The 27,814-nt window shown below is 35.0% G+C and overlaps 2 protein-coding genes and 3 non-coding genes across 5 annotated transcripts; all 5 read right to left on the minus strand.

Moving 5' to 3' along the window:
- Positions 1–1,554: 1,554 nt before the first annotated feature.
- Positions 1,555–7,543, minus strand: LOC115420375 (40S ribosomal protein S17; the record flags this gene model as incomplete). The annotated part of the gene is made up of 4 exons (XM_030135612.1): positions 1,555–1,677; positions 4,280–4,345; positions 6,805–6,910; positions 7,377–7,543. Coding segments are annotated over 4 exons (417 nt in total), but the record flags the coding sequence as incomplete, so codon positions are not given.
- LOC115421717 (small nucleolar RNA SNORA71) lies at positions 1,788–1,911 on the minus strand. Its single transcript, XR_003935733.1, has one exon. It is a non-coding gene; the product is annotated as a small nucleolar RNA SNORA71 (small nucleolar RNA).
- Positions 5,251–5,377, minus strand: LOC115421716 (small nucleolar RNA SNORA71). The gene has a single exon (XR_003935732.1). It is a non-coding gene; the product is annotated as a small nucleolar RNA SNORA71 (small nucleolar RNA).
- LOC115421715 (small nucleolar RNA SNORA71) lies at positions 7,217–7,343 on the minus strand. Its single transcript, XR_003935731.1, has one exon. It is a non-coding gene; the product is annotated as a small nucleolar RNA SNORA71 (small nucleolar RNA).
- Positions 7,544–14,002: 6,459 nt separating the features above from the next.
- On the minus strand, positions 14,003–26,269 carry sh3gl3b (SH3-domain GRB2-like 3b). The gene is made up of 10 exons (XM_030136478.1): positions 26,111–26,269; positions 23,401–23,469; positions 23,241–23,313; positions 22,673–22,816; positions 21,701–21,834; positions 21,298–21,456; positions 19,365–19,468; positions 18,427–18,551; positions 17,135–17,188; positions 14,003–16,402 (listed from the first exon to the last, which is right to left on the minus strand). The coding sequence occupies exons 1-10, from the start codon at positions 26,153–26,155 to the stop codon at positions 16,191–16,193; spliced, it is 1,119 nt and encodes a 372-aa protein (XP_029992338.1). The 5' UTR covers positions 26,156–26,269; the 3' UTR covers positions 14,003–16,190.
- Between the last annotated feature and the right edge of the window lie 1,545 nt (positions 26,270–27,814).

Genomic DNA, 27,814 nt, shown 5'->3' on the forward strand with positions numbered 1-27,814 from the left:
TTCTCAGTTTTCGACAGAAATAGTCAGTCTGTCTATACTTTGAGGACAGGGTTGTTTTAGGGCACATACTTTTAGCCCAGTACAAGAGCAGATGGTTTTTGGTTTGGGTAATTCATGCTTTTGTTACTTGAGAAGGAATGATATAGCAATTACAAAAATAAACCAACAAAAATTACTTGGTTGTTTATCATCATGCAGCATCTAAAAAGTCAGTGTTTTTAATTTTGACATATTTGATAATAAACTCAAAATATTTGTGCTTTAGAAAAACACTTCAAAAGAAATTTAGACACATTTTAGATAAGTGGAACGTAGGATTCTGGGTAAGTCATTTTTAAGAAAGTGAAAATCAGACTAAAGGTATGAAAATTATCTGTAGATGAACATTGGTAAGTGCAGCCCTCAAAGCACTAGTCACATTTTAGAGCAGGAATATACAATGTGACCAAAAGTACAGCAATATCAACATTTTCATATCACTGTTTGAGGTTTAGAAAAGTTTTCTCAAAATGCCAAAGCTCCATAAAGAGATGTACGAGTTTACCGATATGGGGCTGAGAGGAAACCCTGCACAGGAATACTGTCTGATAGAAGAGCAGATTCCAGACTAGTTTGGGTTATGTTCAACCTGTGTGTTGAGTCCAGTCTGTGGGTCATGTGACAAATGACTGAGGGTAGATAATGAACTGTCTGATGAAGAGGAAAAAACATCTGTGCAGTTGTAGCGCCCCCACTGGATCAAAACTAAATCTTAGAGCAAGAATTTCAGGAAACCATACCAACATGTAGTTACTGACATGTACTGAATTAAACCCAGAATACTGACAGAAATGCTTAAAAACAGTGCAAACATAAATTCCTGTTTCAATATGATCCTCCTTAGAGATGCACAACAATCGTAGAGAACCATCAAGTGTTTCATGTTGTGTCAATTTATTTGCATCACATCAGTTTTTACAGCATTATATATTTAATATTCTTCCACAACAGATGCAGGTAGTCATTCTGCATTTATTCAACTTCACTGAAAAGGTCCTACATCATTATCACTATCTGGATATGAAATGACCTTTAACAGGATGAGATTTTAGTGGCGTTGCACAGCTTCAGTGCATATTTGCCCTGATGCCAAATTCATATTATGAAAATTCTATCTAAAGAATTTTTTTAATTAACCCTCAAATTTTTTATCCTTATTGGCCAAAGGCAATAATCACTCAACTGAATCATTTCTGAAAGTTTTGAAATCAATTATTATTTTTTTTTTTTTTTTACTTGATTTTCACTTTCGCCAGTGTCTGAGGTGGCTGCTCAGACTGATGAAACATCACCTGTAGCTCTGAAAGTATTAACCTGCATACTTCTACACTGCGTGCTTCAGTAAGACTATTAAATAAAGTGTATAACTGTGCTTTGGAGCCAAAGAAAGATGTAACCATTTGTTTGGTCGTTTATTAAGGAACCGCCTCTGTCTAAACTACATTACGAACACACATTTTAACACTACAGAAAAACAAAAATATTCCCACAAATCAACAGTCCTGCACAGTGGAGTGTCTTTTCCCAAAGGGTTTTATTAGGAAGATAATATACAGATGTCTAGACTCCTCGGGGCTGCTTGAAGTTCATGCCGACGGTGGGCTGGGTGACCTGCAGGTTGGACAGGCTGCCGAAGTCCTAAAGAACAGAGTGATACGAGTATGTCAAAACCACAGATCTGATGGAAAAACAAAGCTGGCTCAGTAAAGGCCTCTACTTTCATGCTGTAAACTCAATTTTAATCAAAATGTCTGCGAGCGCCAGGGTTTGACAGAACAGAATCCTTCAAACACGGGAAAGGCTCGCAGGTTGATGTTCCTGTACTATCAATGACCAGGGCACAACACCGCCATAATCACTTTCGATACAGGACGAGGGAAAAAAAAAACAGCATCAAAAACAACCAGTCCATTCTGTTTCCCCAAATAATGAACCTTAAACTACAGTTTTACATCTGCATGTGCTACACTGTTATTTTCTGTTTTCTCCCCATTTGTTGCAAACCATAACTTTCCCGTTATTTACCACTAATAACACTTTTATGGACTGTAAGATTTTTGTATGTTTGAAATGACTGAAGTGAAATTCCTTTCTACTTTACTCCATTTTCATAGTTACAAATATCAGTTTTATAAAGCTTATCACAGCAGTCAAATACCATTAAGACTTTAACATAATTGGATATCATTTTAGTATTTTACGATTAAAATTTGGAGCCAGTGTTTAAACAAAACCCTTTGCTGAGGCTCATGAATCCAATCATAGCATTTGACAAAAGAAAATACAAATTATAGAAGACTGTTGTAAAAAGGTGGACGTGTACTGATCTTACAAATGAATATAACTATCAATTCTCAGATGTTTTCAAAATATTTGTAAGTCAAAACTACACTGAGTTTAACAATATGTTTTTTCCTCCCCACCATCTTTCTGTTTCAGCTTAAATGTGGCAGAAACAACCAGAAAACTCCACATTAAGGGTATGTTAAACTCTTGAAATGGGACATCTGTTTATACTGATGAATCCATTGAGATATGAACGCTGCCAAGTATCTCACAGTAAAGGCATTAAAGTTTGAACAATTCTAACATTCTACTCTTAGAGGCTGAACAGCACTGATAAATACACTATTATGCCATTATTAGCCGCTGATGACTTTAAATTACTGTACAAGAAGTAAAAGACATGACTAAATTATTGGTGGATATAAAAGTGTCATTAAAAACTTTAAAGTGCCAGTGACCTATGATCTCTATCTTGAAGCCTTTAGTGGCCCGTCTCATAAAAGTGTCTCCTATTGTCTTTATATCAGCTTTATCTCCTTTCACAGGCTCTTAAACATCACAGTAACGTCCTCACAGAACAGTTTTGGTGCACAGAAGTGTTCAACACTTGTCCTCAAAGCGGTGATTTCACCATTTTTAGTGCCTTACACAATTACATCATTAAAGCATCATCACTAATAGCTCAGCTAATATGTGCAGTTCCATGGAAAATAATGATTAAAGTTCTGCTTCTAACTGAGCTGTTAACATGGACACTAAAGTTATCCAATGTGTTTACGTCACCTAAACATTTCATTGCCACAGAAAGACAAATAGTCTTATCTGCTAAAAACAACATTTTACCATGTTGACTTTAAGCCCTGGCTTTTAAACCTTCCAAGTTTGTCAAAGCTTCAGTGGACTCAAGCTTATCATTTCCCCCCAAATACCACTTTTAAGTGTTTAAATCTCAGGTCTCCATACTTGCCTCCATGTATCTACATTTATGTTGATAAACTGTTGCTGGAATGCAAAGTAGGACTAACTCACTTTTGTTAGTTAAAAAATTCACAAAATAGAATTTATTTGATGTTTCACATGTTGCGCCTAATCTGATCCCCATGTGGGCTCCACAAACACAAAACAGAGATTTATTCAAACCACAGAGAGATAATCACATCAAATGTTTGTTTCTTGTATCTACCTATTAACCAGATCTTCAACACAATCTGTCAAACTGAACATTCTTTTAGGAATCCATCCTTTTTATTTAGGTGATCATATTAGGAATTCTCATTCTGATTAATGGAGTATTAATACGCACAGACAAGCTGCTTGACTCAATGAACATTAACCCCAACCTGATATTTAGTCCGGCTTCTGCTTTTACATGATTTGATTTTCTTACCCCTGTTCATTTATCAGGGTTCATACACATTTTTCAAGGTCAAACTCAAGCACTTTTCAGGGTCTTTTTCAAATTTTTCCAGCATACACCTTAAAAAGTACATATCTAGAGGAATATATGATTTTTTTTTCCACTTTTAATCACAATTATGTACATTGTATTAGGTACTACAAACATCTACAACTGTTTCATAATAGCAAAAAGTTTAGAAATTAAAGGAGAACACAAAGTTTTATCCAAAAAAGGGAAGCCACTTGGCGTTTTTCCAGCACACTCACACTGAGACAAAGATTAAGATTAAGATAAAAATGTACCTGGATTCTGCCTTCTTTTTTGACATAAAAGTTTCAGTTTACAAAATGTATCACTTCTCTGTATGTAGCTTTGGTTATAATTGCAAGTACCTAAACTGAAATTCAAGCACTTTTCAGGCCTTGAAAACACAACATTGAAATTCAAGCATTTTCAAGGATTTCAAGCACCTGCATGAACCCTGATTTATTTGTCCTTCCATCTACAACAACACGACAAGAATCAATGATGCACCAGTATGATAGTTGGACTTACCAGCAGCCTCAGCATCTCCTTGGTGTCTGGGTCAACCTCAATCAGCTCCTGGTCCAGAGCAGACACCTGGATAGACAGGTAAAACACACAAGTTAGACTACCTAACATCTTTCATACAGTTTTATTTCACCAAGAAGCCAAAGCACTGCATGGGCTGTGTAACTAAAAACAATCATTTAACAATAGCCTGGTGCCTTGAAGTTCATCCTTTAAATTACTTTTTTCCTTTGTTATAGTTGGAAATCTGTGGCTTTTGACTGAGGGGTACAAACAAGAGCCATGAATACTGATGATCTGATTATTCAATAATTATCTAACTTTCCCTACTTTTAACAAAAACATGACAAGAGAAGCTCGTGCTGTGATTTGAGCTCAACACTGAAAAGATCTGATGGAATTATTTCCATTTTACTTATTTTTAACTAATGAAAACTGCAACGAGCTTCCAGAAGTTTAAAACTACTCTGGACCAAAGGGAAGATTTTTCAAAATTGCACTGATCTATATTAGTGGGGTTATCCTAAAAGAAAACCACATATGAAGCTTTGGAGTCAACCTAGTTTAAACGTTTTCCGTTCAAAGTGTAGCTGCAGGATGTTTAACATTCAGCTTTGACTGATGTACAAGAAGCAAAATACTTCCAAACTATATTCTAAAGTTTTTATCAGAAAACTCTGGGTAGAAGGATTCACTATGAGTTTCATTACTTTAATTTTTAATCTACCTGGTTCAAAAGTCACAATCCTAATCAGTTTCACACCCTTGAGCTACCTGAGCAAATCAGAGGAAAATAGTAATTCCTCATATGCGAAGAGTGGACCAAATCAAACATTATTAAAGATGTGTCTGATCTCTTCAATAGCGATAGACGACAGGAAATAAAATCTATAATTTCAAATCAAATCTAAATAACACAGCAAAAGACTAGGCTAAAATGCATTAGTACGTTTATCTGTAGCATTTTGAGATTTTGTTTGAGAGCACCAGGGTTCAAAAAGGAACATGTCATCCTTTGAACACGGGAAAGATCTCAGTTTGTTGTTCCTGTACTATCAATGACCTGGCAACAGAGATGCCATGACCACTTTCGATACAGGACACTGACTGTAGAGAAAGATGCAAGTCAACACTACAAATGTTAATCCAAACCTAAAGATGATGCATAAACTAACAACAGACAGAGTGATCAGCCAGAGAGATACTCTACTTTACTGTATTGGGTGGTTTAACAGACAATGGAGGATACACTATAGTTTTGGTAAGGTGCAGCAACAGCTAACTGCCCATATCTAACATAATCACATGGGCTGCTGGCGTTTTGTTTAAGTGCTTTGCTGTTGACTAGTAACATCTAGTGACTACATCAGTTATTTAATTCTGAGTGAACTCGTTTTATTTCAGCAAGTCTCTGTACAACCCCCACAAAAACTGCACAAATTCTAAAATACAGTGATTAAAGTGCCAGCATCCCAACACTTATTTGTCAAACCACATAGATTATATTTCAAAAAAACGAAAATTCACCAGAGACTACTGATTTTGGACAAACTGTCACAGTGAAATAACAGACTATAATAATAGTTTCTAGTTAATTTTCCACCAGGTGTTTTAGTTTCACTTCTGAACTCAATTTTGTACAAATATCTGTATTTATTTTGAACATTATTGTATGACTCAAATGTGGCCAACAATGTAACAATCACAACGGCACATCCCTATACCCAATCAAATCTAGCATCGACCAAGCAGTTCAGCATACCCACCATACAAAGACAAGGAGCTACACAACAATTCAGCCTCAAAAATCAATACAACTGACACAAAAAGCAGGAAAAATGTGCTCTGTTAAAACACTGCTTAAAATGTATTACCCAATCTAAGTATTACAATTCAAAGCAGAAGGTTTATGAATGCAACTTGAAAGTATCATAACCTGTTGCACACTTTTAATCCCCCTCGGCCAAATATAGTGCAAGATTCTGCTGGAAGTTACTGCCCTATAATTTAGATTAGATTGTCTTTGTGTGTAAAAGTTATTACATACACATTTATATTTGAAAGTACTCAGATATTATAACTGCATAAGGCCATTTGACCTTGAAAAAGTAGATCACGGTCACCTATTTTCAATCGTCTTCTGCTCCATGCCAAGATGCATCCACAGTATAAATTTGGTGCAAATATGTCAATGCATTCTTCAGATAATGCGATTATGTCGTTGAATGGACAGACAGACAGACAGACGACAAAACGATTACATTACCCCCCAGCCGAGGGTTAAAAAGCCTTGATGACACATTCCTAAATGAGACAAAGTCCCTAACTGTCTAACTCCTAATGTGCTTTAGTGTGTAAATGCCAAAATCTACAGAATCATGACATATCAACACATTTTTGACACATGCCAGTACACAAGTATGAAAGCCAACTCCAATAACTCCAGCTGACACCCAGTAGGCCTCCACAGAGTTCAGGCTCAAGCGGGGCCGTCACACGATATATAATATAGTGGCGTCTTCACTGACCTCTGGTACGTAGTTGTCCCTCCTCTCTCTCTCCTCCTCCTGCAGTTTGATGGAGATACCTCTGACTGGACCCCTCTGGATCCGCTTCATCAGATGCGTCACATACCTGCACAAGTAAACAGATGGACATAAACACCTGGACCGAACTGATCTGTCAAAACAAAAGTGATTTATCGACAAATACAATGTCAGCTGAGCCTCCAATATCTGCACAAAACACAGCTGTTAAAACTTATCCTCTTGTGAAATCAATACAGTCGACTAAATTCTTAAAACCCTTGATACAAGAAAGCTGAAATTAAACTATTTATTTCTTTAAAACAAAAAAACAGAACCACTCTGAATTTCCTCCTTGGCTCACTGTGTCAGTAAATTCCACTAGTTTAAGGCTGCAAACTAAATTTTACACAAGTGTCTGAGAGCACCAGGGTTTGAAAGGAACCAATATTCCCTCAAACACGGGAAAGGCTCTTAAATTCATCTTCCTGTACTATCAATGACCTGGCAACAGAGATGCCATGATCACTTTCGATACAGGTTATAGAGGTGATAACAAACCCTCCTTGACATACCCGGCAATCTTGTTGCGTAGCTTCTTGCTGGGGATGATGGCGATCTCCTCACACACCCTCTTGTTAGTGTGGAAGTCGTTTCCCAAGCGGGTATAGTACTTCTCAATGATGACCCTAGCGGCCTTCTTCACCGTCTTGGTCCTGACTCGTCCCTGTAAACAAGAAAAAAAAATACATTTAATGATTCACTTCTGGATTAGCAAAAAATTATGTATTTGTGTAATAACAGATTATCACTTGATAGACTAGGCATTTCATTAACTAATTGGTAAAGAATTCAAAACAGTGATAATAATATACACCATACAACAGTCCAACATGGTGTGAGAGCAACTGTTTTACAGTGATGTATAAATCATTTGCTTCAATAGATCCTCAACCAGATAACAGAAATGTAATACTCTTTACAACTAAAAATTACACATGAAGTGATCCTTCGCTGCCAATTATTGTCACTGTACTATTACAGACACACACTAAGGAACTGAAACACTATCCACAAAAATATGCCAAATGGATATCAGTTTCACGGTTGACTTCATGCCATCCCAACCTCGTGAATATGTGTAAATCACTTGTCTTTTGTGATCAGGGTAAACTTATTTCAGTACGAGGTTGTATTACCTTAAATTAATCTGGCAATACAGTAATGGCCCAAGTCACCTGGACGCCATTAGACCCCGGAAATATTGAAAAGAAAAATTGGTGTCTTTGGGATGTGGACAGAGGTCTATGCAAGGAAGACAAACGACAGATAATTACCTTCTTTAACATAATTGAGGTGATATGCTCTGGTGTCTACAGTCTTACCCTGCAGCCTGGCGCAGTAGCATTAGCATAAACGTTTACAGCCGCGCCACAAGCCTCATAAGCCCACTACGATTTTAAGGCGTTTCACAAGAATAAATCCATCTTAAACATAGTTCCTAAGGGTTTCTGGGTTATTTTCCCTTTGCACCTCAAAGACACAAACAAACCCTGAAGGAAAAACGCAGCTCATTCAACAAAACCAGTGCGTCGCTTCGCTTCCTCTGTTACCGGCAGTTGTCCCATAAAACCGTAAATAAGTCACTATATCAGCGTCATCTAGCTTCAATAATGGAATTATTAGATACACTAAAAAGCCCGATCATCATGGACAACACGATCGAGACAATAAAGTCAGCAAAACGCCAAGATTACAACAGATAGCTTGTGTTAAAATAAAAATTTAACCCACCATGTTGGATCGGCCTGGTAGAAGAGGACGAGCAGACTTCCGGTGGAAGTTTAAATGGGCAGAGGAAAGTTAGGATCAGATCACAGAGCGCCCTCTACCGGCTGGTGGATACAAAAACAACCAGGTGGCAAAAGTAAACACTGTCTTCAGTCAGATGTGAACGGATACTGATATTCACAGTTGGTTGTCCTTAAAAATTCACAGGTAACAATAAAAATAGACGGAATTGAAATAGAGAGAGTTCATGAAATAAAAATTCTGGGGGTAACCACTGATGACAGAATCAGTTGGAAAGCCCATATCAAACATGTACAAACTAAAGTCTCCAGAAGCATTGTAATAATAAATAAAGCAAAGAAGGTTTTGGATCACAAGTCACTTCACACTCTATACTGTTCTCTAGTCTCTCCATATTTACAGCACTGTGCTGAGATCTGGGGTAACAACTACAAGACCTCACCACAGCCACTAACTATTTTTCAAAAAAGAGAAATACGAATCATTCATAATTACTGGCTACCAGGAACACACAAACTCATTATTCTTACGGTCAAAATTACTCAAATTCACAGACATTGTGGACTATTAAACAGCTCAAATAATGTACAAAGCTAAAAATAACCTTTTACCAACAAATATACAGAAATTATTCAGTATTCATGACAGGGGGTTATGATTTAAGGGGGAAAATTAACTTTTAAATTCCCTTAATACGCACGACTAGGAAGGGTTTTTGTGTTTCTGTCAGCGGGGTGAGACTGTGGAACAGATTTAATATGGAGTTAAAGCAACGTCCAAGCATGAAAGAATTTAAAAAGAGGTACAAAGACAATTTTTCAGACGTACAGGGATGAGGGAGGGCTTGGGGATCACTGGGTGTTCTAAAGATGTACAAGTATGTGGTAAGTGTGTGTATATATGTATAGGTGTGTATGTGTGTATGTATATATGTAGGTGTATATGTGTGTATAGATCTGTGTATGAATATGTATTTACACATATGTGTTATTGTATTATGTGTTTATGTAAATCATATTATATTTGTTCATAATAATATAAAGCCAGAAACCTAATTATTTACTAGTAAGTATTGGTCATATTATGGCATAGTGTATAGATATGATTAGACTAGGAAGGTTATTATTGTTATTAATTATATAAGGAGAAGGGGTGGGAGTTTATAAGTTGTACTTCTTCTCACTCCTTTTCGAGTATGTATTATATGTCGTATGTTTAAGTGTTTTGTTTATTTATTTTCTTCTGTTTGACATTCATGTTCGAAATAAATACATCAATCAATCAATCAATCAATCAATCAATAAAATTGGAAATATTCCATCTTTTTCTTTCTGTGATATTATTTATTTTATGGATTCATTAGAACAGGGGTGTCAAACTCATTTTAGTTCAGGGGCCACTTTCACCCCAGTAGGATCTCAAGTGGGCCAGACCAGTAAAATAATACCAGTGAAATAAGTAAAACTACATTATGATAATGTTTACATCTACAACATTTCCTTTAAAATCTGAATAATATGAACAACTTGAAATGTCTTAAGAAAAACAAGTGCAGTTTTAAGAATATTCTGTCTCAGTTTATCAGTTTATCATTTACACATGTACATTACAACTTACATTACAATTACAAATACACAAAACATTTAGTGGCAGGTATAATATTGATAAAATGGCATTTACTTTTCTCTAGACATTTCACGTTGTTCGTATTTGTTCAGGTTATTCACATTTTTTGTAAAAGGATATTTTGTTAATATAAACATTTTCATGTAATTTCACTTTTTTGCACTAAAAAAAAAGATTAAATCTGCAGTTGTCATTATTTATAGGTTATTATGATAGTATTTTTCTGGTCTGACTGAATTGAGATCTAACTGATTTATATGTATCTGTATGGAACCAGAAATAAAATGATTTTTACACCATTGATTGTTAATATCTTCAGTGTAATTTTTGTATTTCACAAATCCATCCTATGGGCCAGATTGGACCCTTTAGTGGGACGGATTTGGCCCCCGGGCCGCATGTTTGACACCTGTGCATTAGAAGTTAATGTCAAAGATATTGTTAACCTTATTATTATTTTGGGTAAATATCATATTCATACTTGTAAGTGGAAAAATAAGAAACCCCTCCTTTAACCTGTTTTTTTGTGATTTTATTAAGTATTGCAAATCTCTTCAGTATATTGTAAATATGTCAAAAAAAAGCCAGAAAACTTTATTTTAGTTTATCTAAGTCCTTGCTGTTTTAATTATATCTTACCTAGTCATTTGTGCTCTATTGTCCAGTCTGATTTATTTATTTATTTTTCTTTCTGCTTCAATATTTTCATCACATTTTAAATGTCTTAATTTTTTTGTTTGTTTATTTTGTTTCAGATAGTTGTAATAGTTATATTGAATCATTCCACCATGTCTCCAAATGTATTTCTATGTTTCTCTTTTATAATATTTTTCCTATTGTTGTTCTGTAAATTTGCTTTTTGCCAATAAAAAAAAGAAAAAAAAAATGAGTTGAACGGATACTTTTGTAAAAACAGAAGTACTATTTTATGTACGTTACGTAACCCATAAGGACCCAGTGTTACTTTTGTGTCAGTTTCCAAATGAATTTTTTCAATATTTAACTTTCCTTAAGTGATTTACCACCATTTATTGTAATATTGTCTTCTGTATTTTGTGTTTTTTCAGTAAAAATTCCTGTGTTTCCCTGCATTTAATTCACTAATCACATAGATGTTCATAAAAACTCAGATTAAAGTTGAGGGTTATTATATCAAAAACAGAGAAAACTGAAGAAAAAGTGACCTTTTCAGTAAATCTTTCATTAACTGAATATGAACCAAGTGTCTCCATCCACTGTCATTGTTCCAACTCCATGGGTTTTACTGGTGAATCAATGCTGTAATAGATGACAGTGTTTCCACGTTCACTAAAGAGCCTCTAAACATCAAAATGAGTCATATCTGATGACCATGAAAAGATGACAAACTGTATTTTACACCAATTACTTACATGGATTGATAGGATTAGTGGATCAACAGGTATTAAACAGTTAACATCAGTAGATGGTTTTGGTCGACAGTGGATGTTTGGGTCTTTTTGGGTTAAGTAAAAATGAAGAAGTATACATTTTATAATCTACTCAAAAAATAACTGAGTAGCCCCTTTTATGTTTCATTTTGGCCTTTTTTTTATTTTATTTTTTTAAATCTACTAATCTAAAATTTTAATTTACTTGTGATCTACAAATATTATTAGTATATTTCAATAATTCTGGTAAAATACAGTTCCTCACTTTTCATCATTATCAGATATGACCAGTTTAGATGCTCAGAGGTTCCGTAGTGAAAACATCATCATCTTCTGCAACATTGATTTACCGACAAAACCAACAAGTGATTTGACAAACGACTGATTGCTGACACTCATTTTTACGTTCGGTTAATGATATAAGTAGGATAAAAAGTCAGTTTTTCTTCTATTTTCTCTGTTTTGATACAAGAAACTTTGAATTTACTGTGAGCTTTCATGAACATCTCCATGACCAGTGAATTAAATACAGGGAGGAAAAACAGATTTTCTGATGTAAAATTCAGAGGATAATATCATAATAAATGGTGATAGATCACTTAGGAAAGGTTAAATGAAGAAGAAAACTAATTTGGCAGTTACCACAAAAGTAGTTGAAGGATCTTTAAGGGTTGAAGCTGTTTTAAAATGTAAAATGTAACAAGCAGAAAGTACACGACTTGTGTTAAAATGTAGAGATTATGGTTAAATACTCAAAGTACATTTATATGAAAACCCATCTTAAGTACTGCAATACTTCAGAAATATGTGTACATATGTACTTACAATCTCTCAATACAGTACAATACAGTTTTATTATTCCATTATTACCCTGCCCCCTCAATGGGAGGCAAGTGGTATTGTTTCTGGTTCGGTTTGTTTTTTTGTTTGTTAATACTCTAGCAGCAAAACTATAGGTTGAATTCATACCAAATTGGGTTTATAGATTGCCAGTGACCCAGAATAGATTTGATTACATTTTGGGAAAAGTATATCAAAATTCCATTTTTTAATGAATTTTTAACATCTTTTTTTCCCCCATTTACTTATAATGGATGAAATTTCAATGTCTGTAGCAGCAAAACTTTTGGTTGAATTCATACCACATTTGGATTGTAGATTGCCAGTGACCCAGAATACATGTCATTACATTTTTGGAAAAGTAGGTCAAAGTTCAAATTTATTGTGAATTTTTCAGTCTTTTTTCTTCTCCCATTTACATTTCAAATGTCGATAAAAACATCAATTTTGTTTCAGTTTACTTCAAACTTGGCACATATATAGAGGCAGTTGATATGCTGACATCAGTACACGCATAGACATGATGACATCAGTTGGATCCATGCCAAAAAAAGGTACAATATGTGCAAGGGGCGGGGTTTGTTGTACCTGGCACCACTTGTTTGTTGTCACAGCAGTTTGTTCTACACAAAATAGAGTCATTTACAAAAATGAATTAGCTAGACATTATGTCAAAATTTGAACCTGCTTTTAAGTTTAAATTAAAGTCTGCACTGGTAATGTTTACTCTGAGAGCCACATTTTATTGGTTTTTGGTTTCAATATCAAGAAATGTAGAGACATAAAACAGCAACTCATATATTCTAAGCCAAGGGTGTCACACTCATTTTCTTCCGGGGGGCCACATTCAGTCCAATTTAATCTGAAGAGGGCTGGACCAGTAAAATAATAGCATGATAGCCAATAAATAATGACAACTCCAAATGGTTTGAGTGCAAAAAATGACATTCAATTATGCCAGTATTTACATTTACAAACTATCCAAACAAAAAGGATGTGAATAACCTGAAAAAAATGAAATTTGTAAAGAAATATAAGTACAGTTTTATCAATATTCTGCTCTACTTATCATTTCTACCTGCGCATTACAGATCAGATCTACAAAGACTCAAAACATTTAGTAACAGGCAGAATATTGATACAACTGCACTAAATTTTCATTAGACATTTCAGGTTGTTCAGATTTGTTCAGGTTATTCACATTTTATTGTTACAGGATAGTTTATAAATGTAAATTTTCCATAATTTAATGTTTTTTGCACTAAATCAAAGAGAAAAAAAATGGTGTTGTCATTACTTATAGGTTATTATGATATTATTTTTGAGTTTGATGCCCTAACTTGCACTTTGCAAATTCATCCCGCAGGCCAGATTGGAACCTTTTGGCCCCCGGGCCACATGTTTGCCACCTGTGTTCTAAGCTAATAATAAAGAAAAAGTACCAAAAACAAAGTATGAAAAAAATACAGTCACCTGCTACCATCCTTATCAGTTGAGAGAGACAGGACACTAAATCAGACATGATCAAAACATTTATTGCTCAAAGAAATTATTGCAAAAAATACATACTGAGTCCTGGTCTCTGTACAAACATCATTTTGTGTGAAAGGAATAACAAACTTAAAGACATTCCTGAAGAGATGGAATATCCAAGTTTTGTGAAAAATCACATGATTCCCTGTTGAGAAACAACTGCAGAAGTAAATACTGAAACTATTTTCAGATACAGAAAATTCAACATTCATCTCTAGTATTAAAAACATCTATCTTCAACAACTTTGAAATAAAATACAAGATTGTGGAACTGCGTCTCACTCTTATTTGCCGTCCTGTTGTTAAAATAAGAAGCTGTAGAAATAAATAAATAAATAAATAAATCAAACACCAGCATCTACAATAAATCTTACATTCATGGACATTGATTTATTACATCAAGTAAAGCCAGATCATAGTCTGTTTTTTCACAATTACAATCTGTATTTATTTCAGTTATTAGTTTCTATTAAAGGGACATTCCAATATTTTGAGACTTGACATCCATCTTAGACTAGATATATGCACTTTATAAACAGTCTGTGCTATTTAATAAGCATTATGAAGCAGAAAAATGTGAGCACAAGGTGGAGCATTACTTAGTTCAACTCTTTACTGTCTGCTGTGTCTGTGAAGTGATCTGACCTGTGCACTTTACATAAACTGACCATATCTGTGTGCATTAGATATGATTTTAATGTGAACATTATCCATCATTACCGCATTTTTAATGGTGGCTATTCAGTCATCCTACCTGTGCTTTACTATATTAGTCTAGACTGTAAACACTACAAACATCCTTGGAGGAATGGCCTCTGTTCTGATTTCCTCCTTCAAAGGGTTTTTCAGGGAGCTTTATCCTGAGCAAAGTTGCTGTGTACATTGTAAATATTGGGTGTATACTGTATATTATTTTATGTAAATATAATCATTCAAATATATAAACCTGTGTTATCAAATTAATCAAATACAAATCTCATCAGCTCTTTCAGTGGAAAGTGCATTTACCTGATTATGAATAAACTTTAAATGTGCTCTTTCTGCAGATTTTTCCTCAAAATTATTACCAAAGTCAGTTTGAAGGCTCTAAATTTGTCATGTCTGATGGTTTTTGTTATTTAATTGGATAAAGCCTCCTTTTTTTTTCCTATTTTCTGAGTCAATGAGAGTATTACAAAAGGCTCTAGCTTATCTTTAAAGCTGATTCATACACTATGCAGCAGCAAGGATTTTAGAAATACAGATGTTCAGTCCATTTCCTCCCTGCAATGCTAAACCCTAAATTAAATCACTTGGATATTGTATTTTTTAATTAAATCTAAATGATCATGTGTACCTCCCTATATGTCAATGCAGTGCTTTTGTCAAGTATTTATTCTATTGTACTGAATACATGTTACATAAGCACACAAGCAGCTAAATTGAATTACTTTGAAAGGTATTGAAAGGAAACTTATAGTTTGTGTGTTTTAAAGTCTTATATCTTCAATAATCACTTCACTAAATGACATAAACCTACAGCGTGCAAGTCCTCCAGTGCTTTTTAAGGTCAAAGGTACAATACAACCCCGACATATTTTACTGTTTATTTTATTTCCTACCTGAGACTCATAAAGCTTTACATAAAGTGCCTACTTTAAGAACATGCACAATGTGAATCATCAAAACCATGTACGTAAAGCACAATTCACCTAAGACACTGTTATGATCTAAATTAAGCTTCACTTTTGATTTATACTTACCACTTAAAACTAAGTCCACAGACATTGTACTACTCAAGGAAGTCTATAATCTGTTGATCTCAAATCTGCCGACAGGATCAGACCGATGTGGCTGCTTATCTTATCTTATGCGTTTACCTCTTAATGAAATGTGCAATAATTTGAAAGGCAATTGCAGTGTAGTGAAGAAAATGACATTAAGAGTCTTAAAGGGTAAAGTCACAGAAGTCTAAGATGTTGTATTTACTGACTGAGCCTCTCTTTTGCCTCTCTTTTGTGGCGTATAAGATGCTCCGAGATCAGAAACTAAAGTGCACCAGAGTGGTTTTAATTATGGCCTTCCTTTCCTTTAACAGGTCACCTGCTGATTTCTTGTGAAAAGTGCAAATAAGAAGCAGAGAGGTTGCATATTATTTGTCAGTCACACTCCTGTATGTTTGATATGTCGTCATGGTAATGGCAGAGGCACCAGGACGTCCACATAACTGATGGGGAACACTCCTGATTGGTTGCCGAGCGAACCTTCGTACCAGTTGTTGTCGACTTGGCTGGTGAGGATTATTACGTCACCCTCGCTGAAGCCCAGCTCACCATCGTGGTTTGGATGGAAGGAGTAAATTGCCCGGCAACAGGGCTGATCCAGGACCGGTTTACTGTCAGCTGGGCAACACACATAACAAGACAAAGACAAAGGTAGAGAGAGGGGGAAACTTAAAGCATTTTCCTTCATGAGTCACAGATCTATAAAAGCTGTGATGCAAGATGATTGTCTTTAGCAATAACTTACAAAATACCAAGTAGGTGTGGAAAAACATCTGTTAACTGAAATAAAATTCAAAACAGACTTCAGAAATAACAGTAACCGAAGAAGTACTGAAAATAATAATAATTTTTAAAAATAACAAAAATGTATAATAATAATAATAATAATAATAATAATAATAATAATAATAATAATAAATAAAACAAACCCATAAAACCAAACTTTACTATTCATCTTTATCAGTTTGCCTCATACATAAGCTATGTGTTTTAGGTAGATGATTGATAATTGTATTTTTCTATTTTTAGCTGTATTTTAGCGGTACCAGTTCTATACCAGTAGATGGAATCATATCTTTGCTGCCAAGTCACAGCTGTCAGTATGGAGGCAAAAGTTGTGTTTCCTCAATTAAAATGACTAAGACTAATACAGAAGTTATTAAAAGCTAAACTATAATTGCACGGTTAAAAACACAAAATAAAACTAAAAACTACAAAAATACAAATAAAACCACTGAAAACCACAAGACTGTTCTAATTTTGCTGTGATGAGAAGTTGTATGTAAACATAAATTTAAGATAAACCAAACCCTAAACACCAAGAACTAGGCGATGTCAGTATTTCCTCACCGTAGTAGGAGATGGGACTGCCGGGTCTGGATGGTAACACTGTGAACTGCTCTCCTGTACAAAGAAAGAAAGAAAGAAAGACAGAAAGAAAGAAAAAAAGAAAGAAAGAAAGAAAAACCATTCAATTATTCTGTCAATGTCTGTACTGTTCTCTTCTGTTTCAGCATATTCCGATCAGTGCTTTTAATGCAGTCCCTTAGACCACAGGTGTCAAACATGTGGCCCGGGGGCCAAATCTGGCCCGTAGGATGAATTAGTGAAATGCAAAAATTATACTGAAGATATTATCAATGGTGTAAAAATCATTTTAATTCAGGTTCCACATGCAGACCAATTAGATCTCAATTGGGTCAGATCAGTAAAATAGTATCATAATAACTTTTAAATAATGGCAACTGCAGATTTTATCTTTGTTTTAGTGAAAAAAAGTAAAATTACATGAAAATGTTTACATTAACAAACTATCCTTTTACAAAAAATGTGAATAACCAGAACAAATATGAAAAACCTGAAATGTCTTAAGAGAAGTAAATGCAATTTTCCCAATATTTTACCTGTTACTATATATTTTGTGTATTTGTAATTGTAATGTAAGTTGTAATGCACATTTGTAAATGATAAACTGAGGAAGAATATTGTTAAAATTGCATTTGTTTTTCTTAAGACATTTCAAGTTGTTCATGTTATTCAGATTTTTAAGGAAATGTTGTAGATGTAAACATTATCATAATGTAATTTTACTTTTTTCACTGTTTTTTCACTGGTCCAGCCCACTTGAGATCATACTGGGGTGAATGTGGCCCCTGAACTAAAATGAGTTTGACAGCCCTGCCTTAGAGCCTCAGGTGTCCATTTCCTGGCAGTTTGCAGTAGTTGCAGGTTGACTCAGAACATAAAGTCTGTAACAGGATCATAGAAATATCAAGTTGTAATCTGGATTCTGGTGGACTCATGACAGACCCTTCATGTATCTCCACCTTCCAGCCTTCAGCTTAACACCATCTCTACATCCATGGTAAGCCATATTTAGCTAGACTGGAATGGGGTACTGACTCCCTGAAGACCTACCGTATGTTACAGCGGACAGACAAACAAACAAACAAACAAACAGACAAACCCTGGCAAAAACATAACCTCCTTGGCGGAGGTAAAGATGAGTTTATGCACAAAACTGCAAGAGTTTGACAAGAGCTGATCAAGGTTGCTACCATTTCAGAAGGCAAATCATTTGAAAAACAAAAAACAAAAAAACTATGGCAGAAATATGGCAGGAGAACAATATTAAGACAAACCTGAGGAAATTGTGGAAATGACAGATGGCTGGTGGTAAAATCCGATGCTGTTGCTGTGTTCAGATCTGACTCTGATCTTTTTAGGCCGGTAACGCCGCTCTGGTCTGTTACTGGCAGCGGTAAGTCTGTGATGAAATACAACATACAGTATTTAAAAAGACAGCAGCATGTTTCTAAACTAAATTCAAAGCCTTCTTTATCGGTCTGATTAGTACTTAACTGGTTGCTTTGTCTTTTTTATGTGCACACTGACTTTCTGTGTTTTCAAACTCTACTGAGCAGGTGAACGTCATCAAAGTACCCCACTCATTGTAAAGCACTGTTTTTCAACCTTGGGGTCGGGACCCCACGTGGGGTCGCCTGGAATTCAAATGGGGTCACCTGAAATTTCTAGTATTTGATAAAAATAAAAAATAAAAACTTACTAATAAAAAATATATGGTGAGTTGACAGAGATAATCCCAATACATAAAAGACATGACAAAGTGTGAGTCTGAAACTGAAGAGCTGTGGTACTGTTTATCTTTCAAATATTCATTGTGGTCAGTTTCAGATGCTGCAGCTCTTTCATAATTCATAGTTTGACTTATTGTTTGTTCAGTTTAATTGTCAGCCTTGTAAATACAAGCTGGACTGACTGTACATATCCTGACTGAGGAAAATAAAATACTCACTTTGTGCAGTAATCTACACCTGGCTTTTCTGCCTCCGTTCATAATAATATACATTATAATGACTAAATGTCTAAAATTAACATTTATTTGCAACACAGTATAGCAAACTATTACATGATCAAAAACAAATTAATTTTAGGAAAAAAAAGTCTGTTTTGAACATCTGGGGTCGCCAGAAATTTGTGATGTTAAAATGGGGTCACTAGCCAAAAAAGGTTGGGAACCACAGTTGTAAAGTGATATGAAAGGTGATGTGAAAGTTACCTGGCTTGCAGATTGCCCTGGAGACCCAGCAGGATTCGATGGGCATGACGATGGAACTCCATCAGGGCTCCAACCAGAGCAGCCAGGTGGCGCAGCTGATCGACCTGTAGGGGAAAACACGGAGGACAAAAAGTCTACAAATGTAATCATGATGATGAAACAGCGAAAGTGAATTGCCTGCTCTGTTGCTCTGTGTCTGCATGAAATAAAATGCCTTTGTTCCCCATATAAAAGATGTTATGACATATCTTTAAGCTCCATTATGACATTTTAAAGATGGCATTATTGAACCGTGGGGGGCAATAGAACACTCCTTCTTAATAGTTAGCCCTGCTTGGCCAGACTACCCGTTTCCCACACTTCTTTAACTCTTAACGACCTCTCAGGCCATTTTTGCCAGTTTTCTTTTTGATTTGGTGGTCATTATGTCTGTGTTACAGCTTATGGTATAAATTTCTGCAACAATATATTTTTTTAGACATATTTATTGAATCTAACGTCACTTACTCTCAAAAGTCTATTATATGCTATTGACACTCTCCGACCCTCGAGCCAAAAATGTACATGCAAAAAAATGCTATAAAATCATCATATATGTCAATATTTTTTCAGTTTTTTTCTGCATATATCTTTTAAACAACTTAAGCTGTGCTCAAACCTACCACATGTTCAGTAATTTCCAGGAATGCAATAAAATCAATTCTGCTTTTTGACATATTCATGACACTTATCACTATCAATCTCATTTTTGCATTTTTTTTATTCCTAAATATCAACAGTACATATTAAACCTAGCATTTAAAGGGTTAAAGGGGTAAATTACTGAATATTTGGTACTTTTGAGCAGAGCTGAACTGGTTCAACCCCTAAAGATCCAAACACCCACTTGTGACCAAAACTATCTACTGATTTAAAATGTTTAAAACCTGTTGATCCACTAATCCTATCAATACATGTAAATAATTGGTGTAAAATGCAGTTTTTCATCTTTTCATGGTCATCAGATATGACCCATTTGGACGTTCAGAGGCTCCTTAGTGAACGATGAAACATTGTCATCTTCTACAACATTGATTCACCAGAAAACCCATGGAGATAGATCAATGACAGTGGATGGACACACTTGTTTTATGTTCAGTTAATGGTATATTTTACTGAAAAAGTCACTTTTTCTGCAGTGTCCTCTGTTTTTGATATAATAACCCTCAACTTTAATCTGATCTTTTATGAATATTTTCATGATCAGTAAATTAAATACAGGAAAATACCTGATATATACTGATAAAATGTAAAATACAGAGGAAAATATTTTAATAAATGGTGACAAATCACTTAGGAAAGGTTAAATATAGAGAAAATTTCATATGGGAACTGACATAAAAATAGCACTGGGTCTTTATGGGTTAAAATAATGATATCTGATGATTTTATAGCAGTTGTTTACATGCACATTTTTGGCTCATGAGTCCTTAAATTAAAGCAATCCACATGATTTTGTCAATGTAGTTTGGCATCCTCTATTATCATTCTAGAATACTGGTAAAAGTTATCTGAATTGTTTGGCAATTGGGTAGAACTGAGCACAGAATGCTGTCACAGTGCATTTGCAAAATAATGGTGAGAGATAAGTTATATTGAAGTGCAACATGGTATTAAAATGGCGACATCATGATGAAGAAAACAGCACATAGAAAGATGTTTGTCATTTTGAGGCTGTAGTTGTAGCTGTAAGGTTGTTGTTTTCATATAAAGACTTCCAGCAATCCAGGCTAATTGATAGTTTTAGAGCAAAGATGCAGTATGAACATTAAAAATAGCCTTAAAATAAAAGTAACCATCACAAATTTACTTAGAAGTGTCAAAAACAAATGTATTGATTGACTAAATTAGCAAGTGACTGCTTTTACTTTATTGTATTTGACTTAAAACTCACATCGTTTTCCAGCAGGATGAACATGCTCCTCTCTGCCAGATCCTTCGAGGTAATGAACTTATCCCAGGCCTGTCGTACTTCCTCCACTGGGACCTTCCCCTTCCGTCTCCTTTTGTAGTCAAAGTCAAGGCGACGACCATTCAGCTTCTTCAGCTGGTACTGAACACGATAAATAGTTTGGACAGAGTTGAACAGCTGAAAAAATCTAAACACTTTTGAGTTTTTCTTGTGGATGTGGCCAGTCTGTGATTATTCTCACCCTCTCTTATCTACTAAGGAGACATTTATGCTGATGATGCGTAAAAATATAAACTTTAAATCATCTTTAATATCAGTTATTTAATGTCTTCAAATTTGTTTTTAATGTGATCATGAAACCAAGCTGACAATGGTGACATCTCACCTTAATGTCCTTCAGCTCAGTGTTATGCAGATCCTGCAGGGGGTCGATGAAGGTGCATTTGACGCTGACATCCAGAGCATCCCTGGCCTTACCAACCTGCTGCAGAGCCTCCCCTACACCTGTCAAAGCACCACCTGAACAGAGAGGAGACATGAAGACATGAAGGGAAGATTTAAGAATGAAAAAGCAGGAAGAGAATCTGGAATGACTGGAGCCTAGTCATAACACAAAGGTGAAAATATTATGTTTTGCTATCCAGTAATGCACTAAAACAAATAAATTACTAAAGTTACTTATCATTTACTGTAACTTCAGTTGTCATGATAATCCAGACAAAACAGGGATTGTGATTTGATTCCTGAATCTAATATTGTTGTTTTGTTTCAGATGTTTATAATTCAGGCACCAAAACTACTACAGAAAACCAGTGCTATAGGTTAAGAGAAAAACTATCATGGTTGGAGGTAAACTAGGCCTTTGCACAACATTCAGACGTCTTAGAATACACCATATCTTACAGAGGGCTTTGTATGCTGTCCCAATATAATACAATAGAAACTGAGGGAAGTTTTATTAAAGCAGATTGTGCTTCTGTCTTTGTACTGCATGTGTGGGTTCATGTCCTGTTTTGTGGTTGGTATATATAGTGCATTAAATTGTTGTGTATTTTTTTGATTATAGTTACAGCAATAATAGTGAATGAAAGTGATTTCCAAAAGACTGCACTTTAGAATAGTTTTTCTTTTGAGGGGGGGAAGCATAAAGCAGTTAGTTGTCTAGGGAACCCAAACAGCAGGCATAGCTGTGTAAAACTAAGTTGAGCTTCCTTAGTTTTTTGTTGTGACATTCTCTCAAATTTGTTGCTACTGTTATCACTTCCTCTTCTGCCATAAATACATAGCCAAGTTTTCCTCTTTAGGTGAGTTTATCAGCAGGTGATGCTGACGGTCGTCTGGGTTGGTAGTGTCTTACCAAATTCTGATGCAGCCCCCAATTCCTGGCCGTAACGCAACATACAATCTCCCAGCATGCCCTCTGTCTGTGGGTAGCCCACTGACGTGTCCTGTCCTCGAATCCTGGACACAGTTTTGAGCATGCTCAGTTTAGCTCTGTATGCTGAAAAGAAAAACATAGTTTAAATTAGAAGAGATAGTGTAGTTTTAAGTATTAGTGTACATACACTCTATGAATACATTTATTTTAATTATTTGTTTTGTTTTGTTTTGTTTTGTTTTGTACAGTGAAGTATTAATTAGTGAGGAGTGTTTGTCCATGGATGGAAATGTAGGATTTTAGCTGTAATGCAGGTTGCAGTCTTCTTTTACTTTGTGAAATATCTGAATATTTAATTATTGCATCATACAGACTCAAACATCTCTCATTTTCTGAAAACACTGTAATACTAAACAGCACCAAATAAACATGTGTTAAACTGCACATACTGTTATTTGGTTTTGAATTTGTAACTACTTTAATTAAGCCTGTTAGGTTTACAGTAAAAACAGAGGAACTTTAATGATCACAGATAGTTTTTCAGTACCTGGGTTTGGCTGGAGGAACTCTATGGTTTGAGACAGCAGTTCAATCAGCAGAGTTTGGATAATTGCAACACTCTGATAAGGACAGAGATAGAACCAGTGAGTTTGTATCATCTGGAAACATCTCTTTATGAGCAGACAAAGAAAAATGTATACTTTCACCTTTTCCATTTTTAGGAAGTCTTCATCCATCTTGGTTCCTTCAGCTCCCATCAGCCTCTCATTCAGCAGCTGTAGGGACAATAGTAACATGAGGCGGCTGTATATTTCCATTTCCTGCATCTTATATTACTACCCCACTACTTCTCAGAGGCACCTTTTCAAATGGGAACTGCCACAAAAGTAGCTCTAGGTCTTTATAGGTAAAAAGTATTTGAAAACCTCTTGGATTAGTTGGAGTAAATTTTACTTTTAGTGGGTAATTTTAGAGTGTAATATGAGTATTTAAGCTACGTCTTTCACCACCATATAGTTGCATCAGTAGGAAGACTGGTAGTTTTATCAATCAGGGTGGTATTATTAGAAGAAGTGCATTGAGTTCCTTTGGATCCCCTAGGGTAGTGGTTCTCAAACATTTTACAGTGGAGTACCCCCTGAATTTTTTATTTTTTTTTTTTTGTAAGTATGCCCAATTCTTGCAACAGCATTGTTTTTTGCAAAATTTGTTCCTTTGCCAAAAGTGTCTGTTTTTTATTTTCAACACTTTGTAAACAAACATATATTTAACTTTAATCTATTAAAAATATCACATCTTTATAAATATATTTTGTGTGCAAAATATGAACTGAAAAGTGCTCTTTTTCATTGCTAAGAAAAATGTATTAATTGGTCATTAATGAACAAATAAACCTTTCATCAACAAAAAATAATTACTGAATTACTCAAATAAACTCTTGAATAATATAAAATACAAATATTCCTAAAATGTTACCAAAGCTTAAAAGAGATAACAGTTTTATTATATGAATGTATTTATTGTGTTTTATATTCCAGCATTAATTCTCATGTTTTACTTCTATTCAGTACATGATGACTTATTTAATTTATTTTTCCAAAAAATTTTTAACTCTTTCATACATAGTGGTCCCTACAGTGGACAGCTGTACAAAGGGGTTCTCTTGTATATTCATGGATTTTGTTGTTTTAGTTCCATATCAGCCAACACAGTGGACACTTATGTATCATCCCATACACTGTAATTCATACCATTACTCTAAATTTGGTGTTTTAGAGAAACCTGATCTGCAGTAACATGTTTGAGTGTAAAAAAAAATTGCTATTTGTTATTAAACAGTAATTAACAGTTTTGTTTTTGTTTTGCATATTATCTATATGCAGGTATTGTTAAAATGTGAGAAAACATCAAATTAGCAGCATTAAAAATGTTTTTACTTCATAGTATATCAGTAAATACATGTTTCTTTGCTTCTAAAATTAAACGCATGATGTCCAGCTGAGTGGACATTTTGTAATTCCATGAAAAATAGGTTCATTAAAAAAAAATTCAATCACATTGTTTGTTTTTTTTCATGCCTACAGAGGAATAAAAACACTTATTAAAAAAGAATCTTGATTAAGGTTCTCAAAATTCATGCATGAAAGGGTTAAAGTACCCCATGAGCTTTTTCCAAGTACCCCCATCTGGACTGTCCTATAGGGTAAATTATGCACATATGGCAGATGGTAAGAAAATCTAAACAGAATAGAGTAAAATAGGCTAGCTCACACATTGAAATATTAAATAACATGGACATTACAAAGGTAGCACTTAAAAATCTATAGGTCTGTACAGTACATTATAGCAGCAGAAGCATCAAAGTGGAGGCTTTTCTATTGTAGTTAGTGCGATTTTTGAATATTAGCCTGTTTACTAGAACCGAGCAGTAGTTAGTAGCAAAAACTACAGCCATAAAGAACAACACTAGGCCAACAGCAGTTTAAATAGATTAACAGGTCAATTAAAATACAGGTGTTTGAAGGGAGAAACATAAATCACATCTTTATAAATATATTTTGTGTGCAAAATATAAACTGAAAAGTTCCCTTTTTCATTGCTGAGAAAAATGTATTGATTAATCATTAATGAAGAAATGAACTTTCCATCAACAAAATAATTACTGAATTACTCAAATAAACTCTTGAATAATATAAAATACAAATGTTCTTAAAATGTTACCAAAGCTTAAACAAGATAACAGAATGTATTGATTGTGTTTTATATTCCAGCATTAATTGTCATTATTTATTTTCTATTCAGTATATGATGACTTATTTAATGTATTTTTCCCCCAAAAAATGTAAAGTACCCCCTGGGCTTCTTCCAAGTACCCCCATCTGGACTGTCCTATAGGGTAAATGATGCACATATGGCAGATGGTAAGAAAATCTAAACAGAATAGAGTAAAATAGGCTAGCTCACACATTGAAATATTAAATAACATGGACATTACAAACGTAGCACTTAAAAATCTATAGGTCTGTACAGTACATTATAGCAGCAGAAGCATCAAAGTGGAGGCTTTTCTATTGTAGTTAGTGCGATTTTTGAATATTAGCCTGTTTACTAGAACCGAGCAGTAGTTAGTAGCAAAAACTACAGCCATAAAGAACAACACTAGGCCAACAGCAGTTTAAATAGATCGATTAAAATACAGGTGTTGGAAGGCAGAGCCATAAATCCCCGCAGATAACTGGGTTGTGCTCAGTGGTCGTGGTGCTCAGGTGGTCGGTGGTGTTTTGTTGCAGGAGGCCATGTGTCGCAGTACAGCCCAGAGCCTCCACTGCACACGACAACACCCACACACAGCACCGGCCGGATCAACACTAACAACAATCCGGATCGGCCCGGATACCGCCGGCTCGTCCCGGTTACCTGGCTGGCTTTGTGGAGCTGCTTCTTCATCCCGGAGACCGACATCGTCACCGGTGGAGCGGACAGACTCACCGGCAGCCCGGGGATCCGCGGAGCTGCCGCCGCCGACGGACAGGTTCCATCCCGCGTGAGTCAGCACAGGGAGCCGCTGAATGTGGACCACCGGGACCGGCTCTGGAGCTTATTGAGCAAACACTGACTTAACATTTTCCTAGATTGTTAAAAATGGACAAAAAGTGGAGAAAAAAAAATCAGTTAAATTTAGGGGTTCTTCTGCACTGTAAGACCAGATAGTTGAGTTTACTTAGAAAATCTCAGTTACCTTAAAAATGTAAGTAATGAGTTATGAAAACTTAAGTGTATTAAACTTAAATGCTTGATTTGAATGGAATTGCTATTTTAACCTTTTCATGCATGAATTATGACAGCCTTAATCCTGAGTGTTTTTATTTCTCTTAAAACATAAAAAAAAAAAAAAACTATACAATTGAATATTTTTTATTGACCTATTTTTCATGGTGTTGCAAAAATGTCCATTCAGCTGGACATCATACATTTCATTTTTGAAGCAAAGAAACATGTATTTATTGATATACTGTTTGAAATCTATGAAATAAAAACATTTTCAATGCTGCTAATCTGATGTTTTCTCACATTTTAACAGATACAGGGTGGGGAAGCAAAATTTACAATATTTTGAGGCAGGGATTGAAAGACAGTGTATGACCAATTAGTTTATTGAAAGTCATGAGAATTTATTTGCCACAAGAAAATTTACATAATAGAAAATGTTTTTATCCTATGTGTCCTCCTTCTTTCTCAATAACTGCCTTCACACACTTCCTGAAACTTGCACAAGTGTTCCTCAAATATTCAGGTGACAACTTCTCCCATTCTTCTTTAATAGTATCTTCCAGACTTTCTCGTAATAGTTTTGCTCATAGTCATTCTCTTCTTTCCATTATAAACAGTCTTTATGGACACTCCAACTATTTTTGAAATCTCCTTTGGTGTGACGAGTGCATTCAGCAAATCACACACTCTTTGACGTTTGCTTTCCTGATTACTCATATGGGCAAAAGTTTCTGAAAAGGTATGGATAATAGTGTTAGGTATGATTATGACATCAATATATGTTTGGTTTCAAAACAATTGACGTAGTGCCTGCTGAGAAAAAACAACTAAATGTTCATTGTAAATTTTGCTTCCCCACCCTGTACTAATACTAGTCATTACTCACTCCATGGAGATAATATGCAAAGAAAAAAAAACATTTTGTTTAAAAAAAAAACAACTATAAATTACAGTCTAATAGCAATAACAAGCAAACATGTTACTGCAGATCAGGTTTATCAAGAACAGTAAATTGACAGTAATGGAATAAATGTCAGTGAATTGGATGATGCATAAGCGTCCACTGTGTTGGCTGACATGAAACTAAAACAACAAAACCCACAAATATATAAGAGAACAGCTGTAGAATAGCTGTTCATTGTAGTGACCACTATGCATGAAAGGGTTAAGTACAGCACACTAAATGCCAAGTTAATTTAACTTCAAATTTGTTGTAATGTCAATTGCTTTGTATAATCATTAGACTTAATATCATCAGTTCATTGGACTCAATTCCAAGTTGATCTATATTAAAAATCTTTTGCAATATAAAGTGTTTTGTACAATCATTCAGCTTATTAGGCAAGGCAA

The sequence above is a fragment of the Sphaeramia orbicularis genome, chromosome 6, assembly GCF_902148855.1.
Source record: "Sphaeramia orbicularis chromosome 6, fSphaOr1.1, whole genome shotgun sequence".
NCBI lineage: Eukaryota > Metazoa > Chordata > Actinopteri > Kurtiformes > Apogonidae > Sphaeramia > Sphaeramia orbicularis.

Excerpts from the sequence above, each read along its gene's own strand:
- sh3gl3b (XM_030136478.1), bottom strand. The coding sequence starts at position 26,155 with ATGTCGGTCTCCGGGATGAAGAAGCAGCTCCACAAAGCCAGCCAG. Across the intron at positions 17,189-18,426 it reads CATTTCCACAATTTCCTCAG|GAGAGCAGTTCACAGTGTTA; the intron begins GTTTGTCTTAAT and ends TTCTTTGTACAG. Across the intron at positions 16,403-17,134 it reads CAGTCCCATCTCCTACTACG|CTGACAGTAAACCGGTCCTG; the intron begins GTGAGGAAATAC and ends TGTGTTGCCCAG.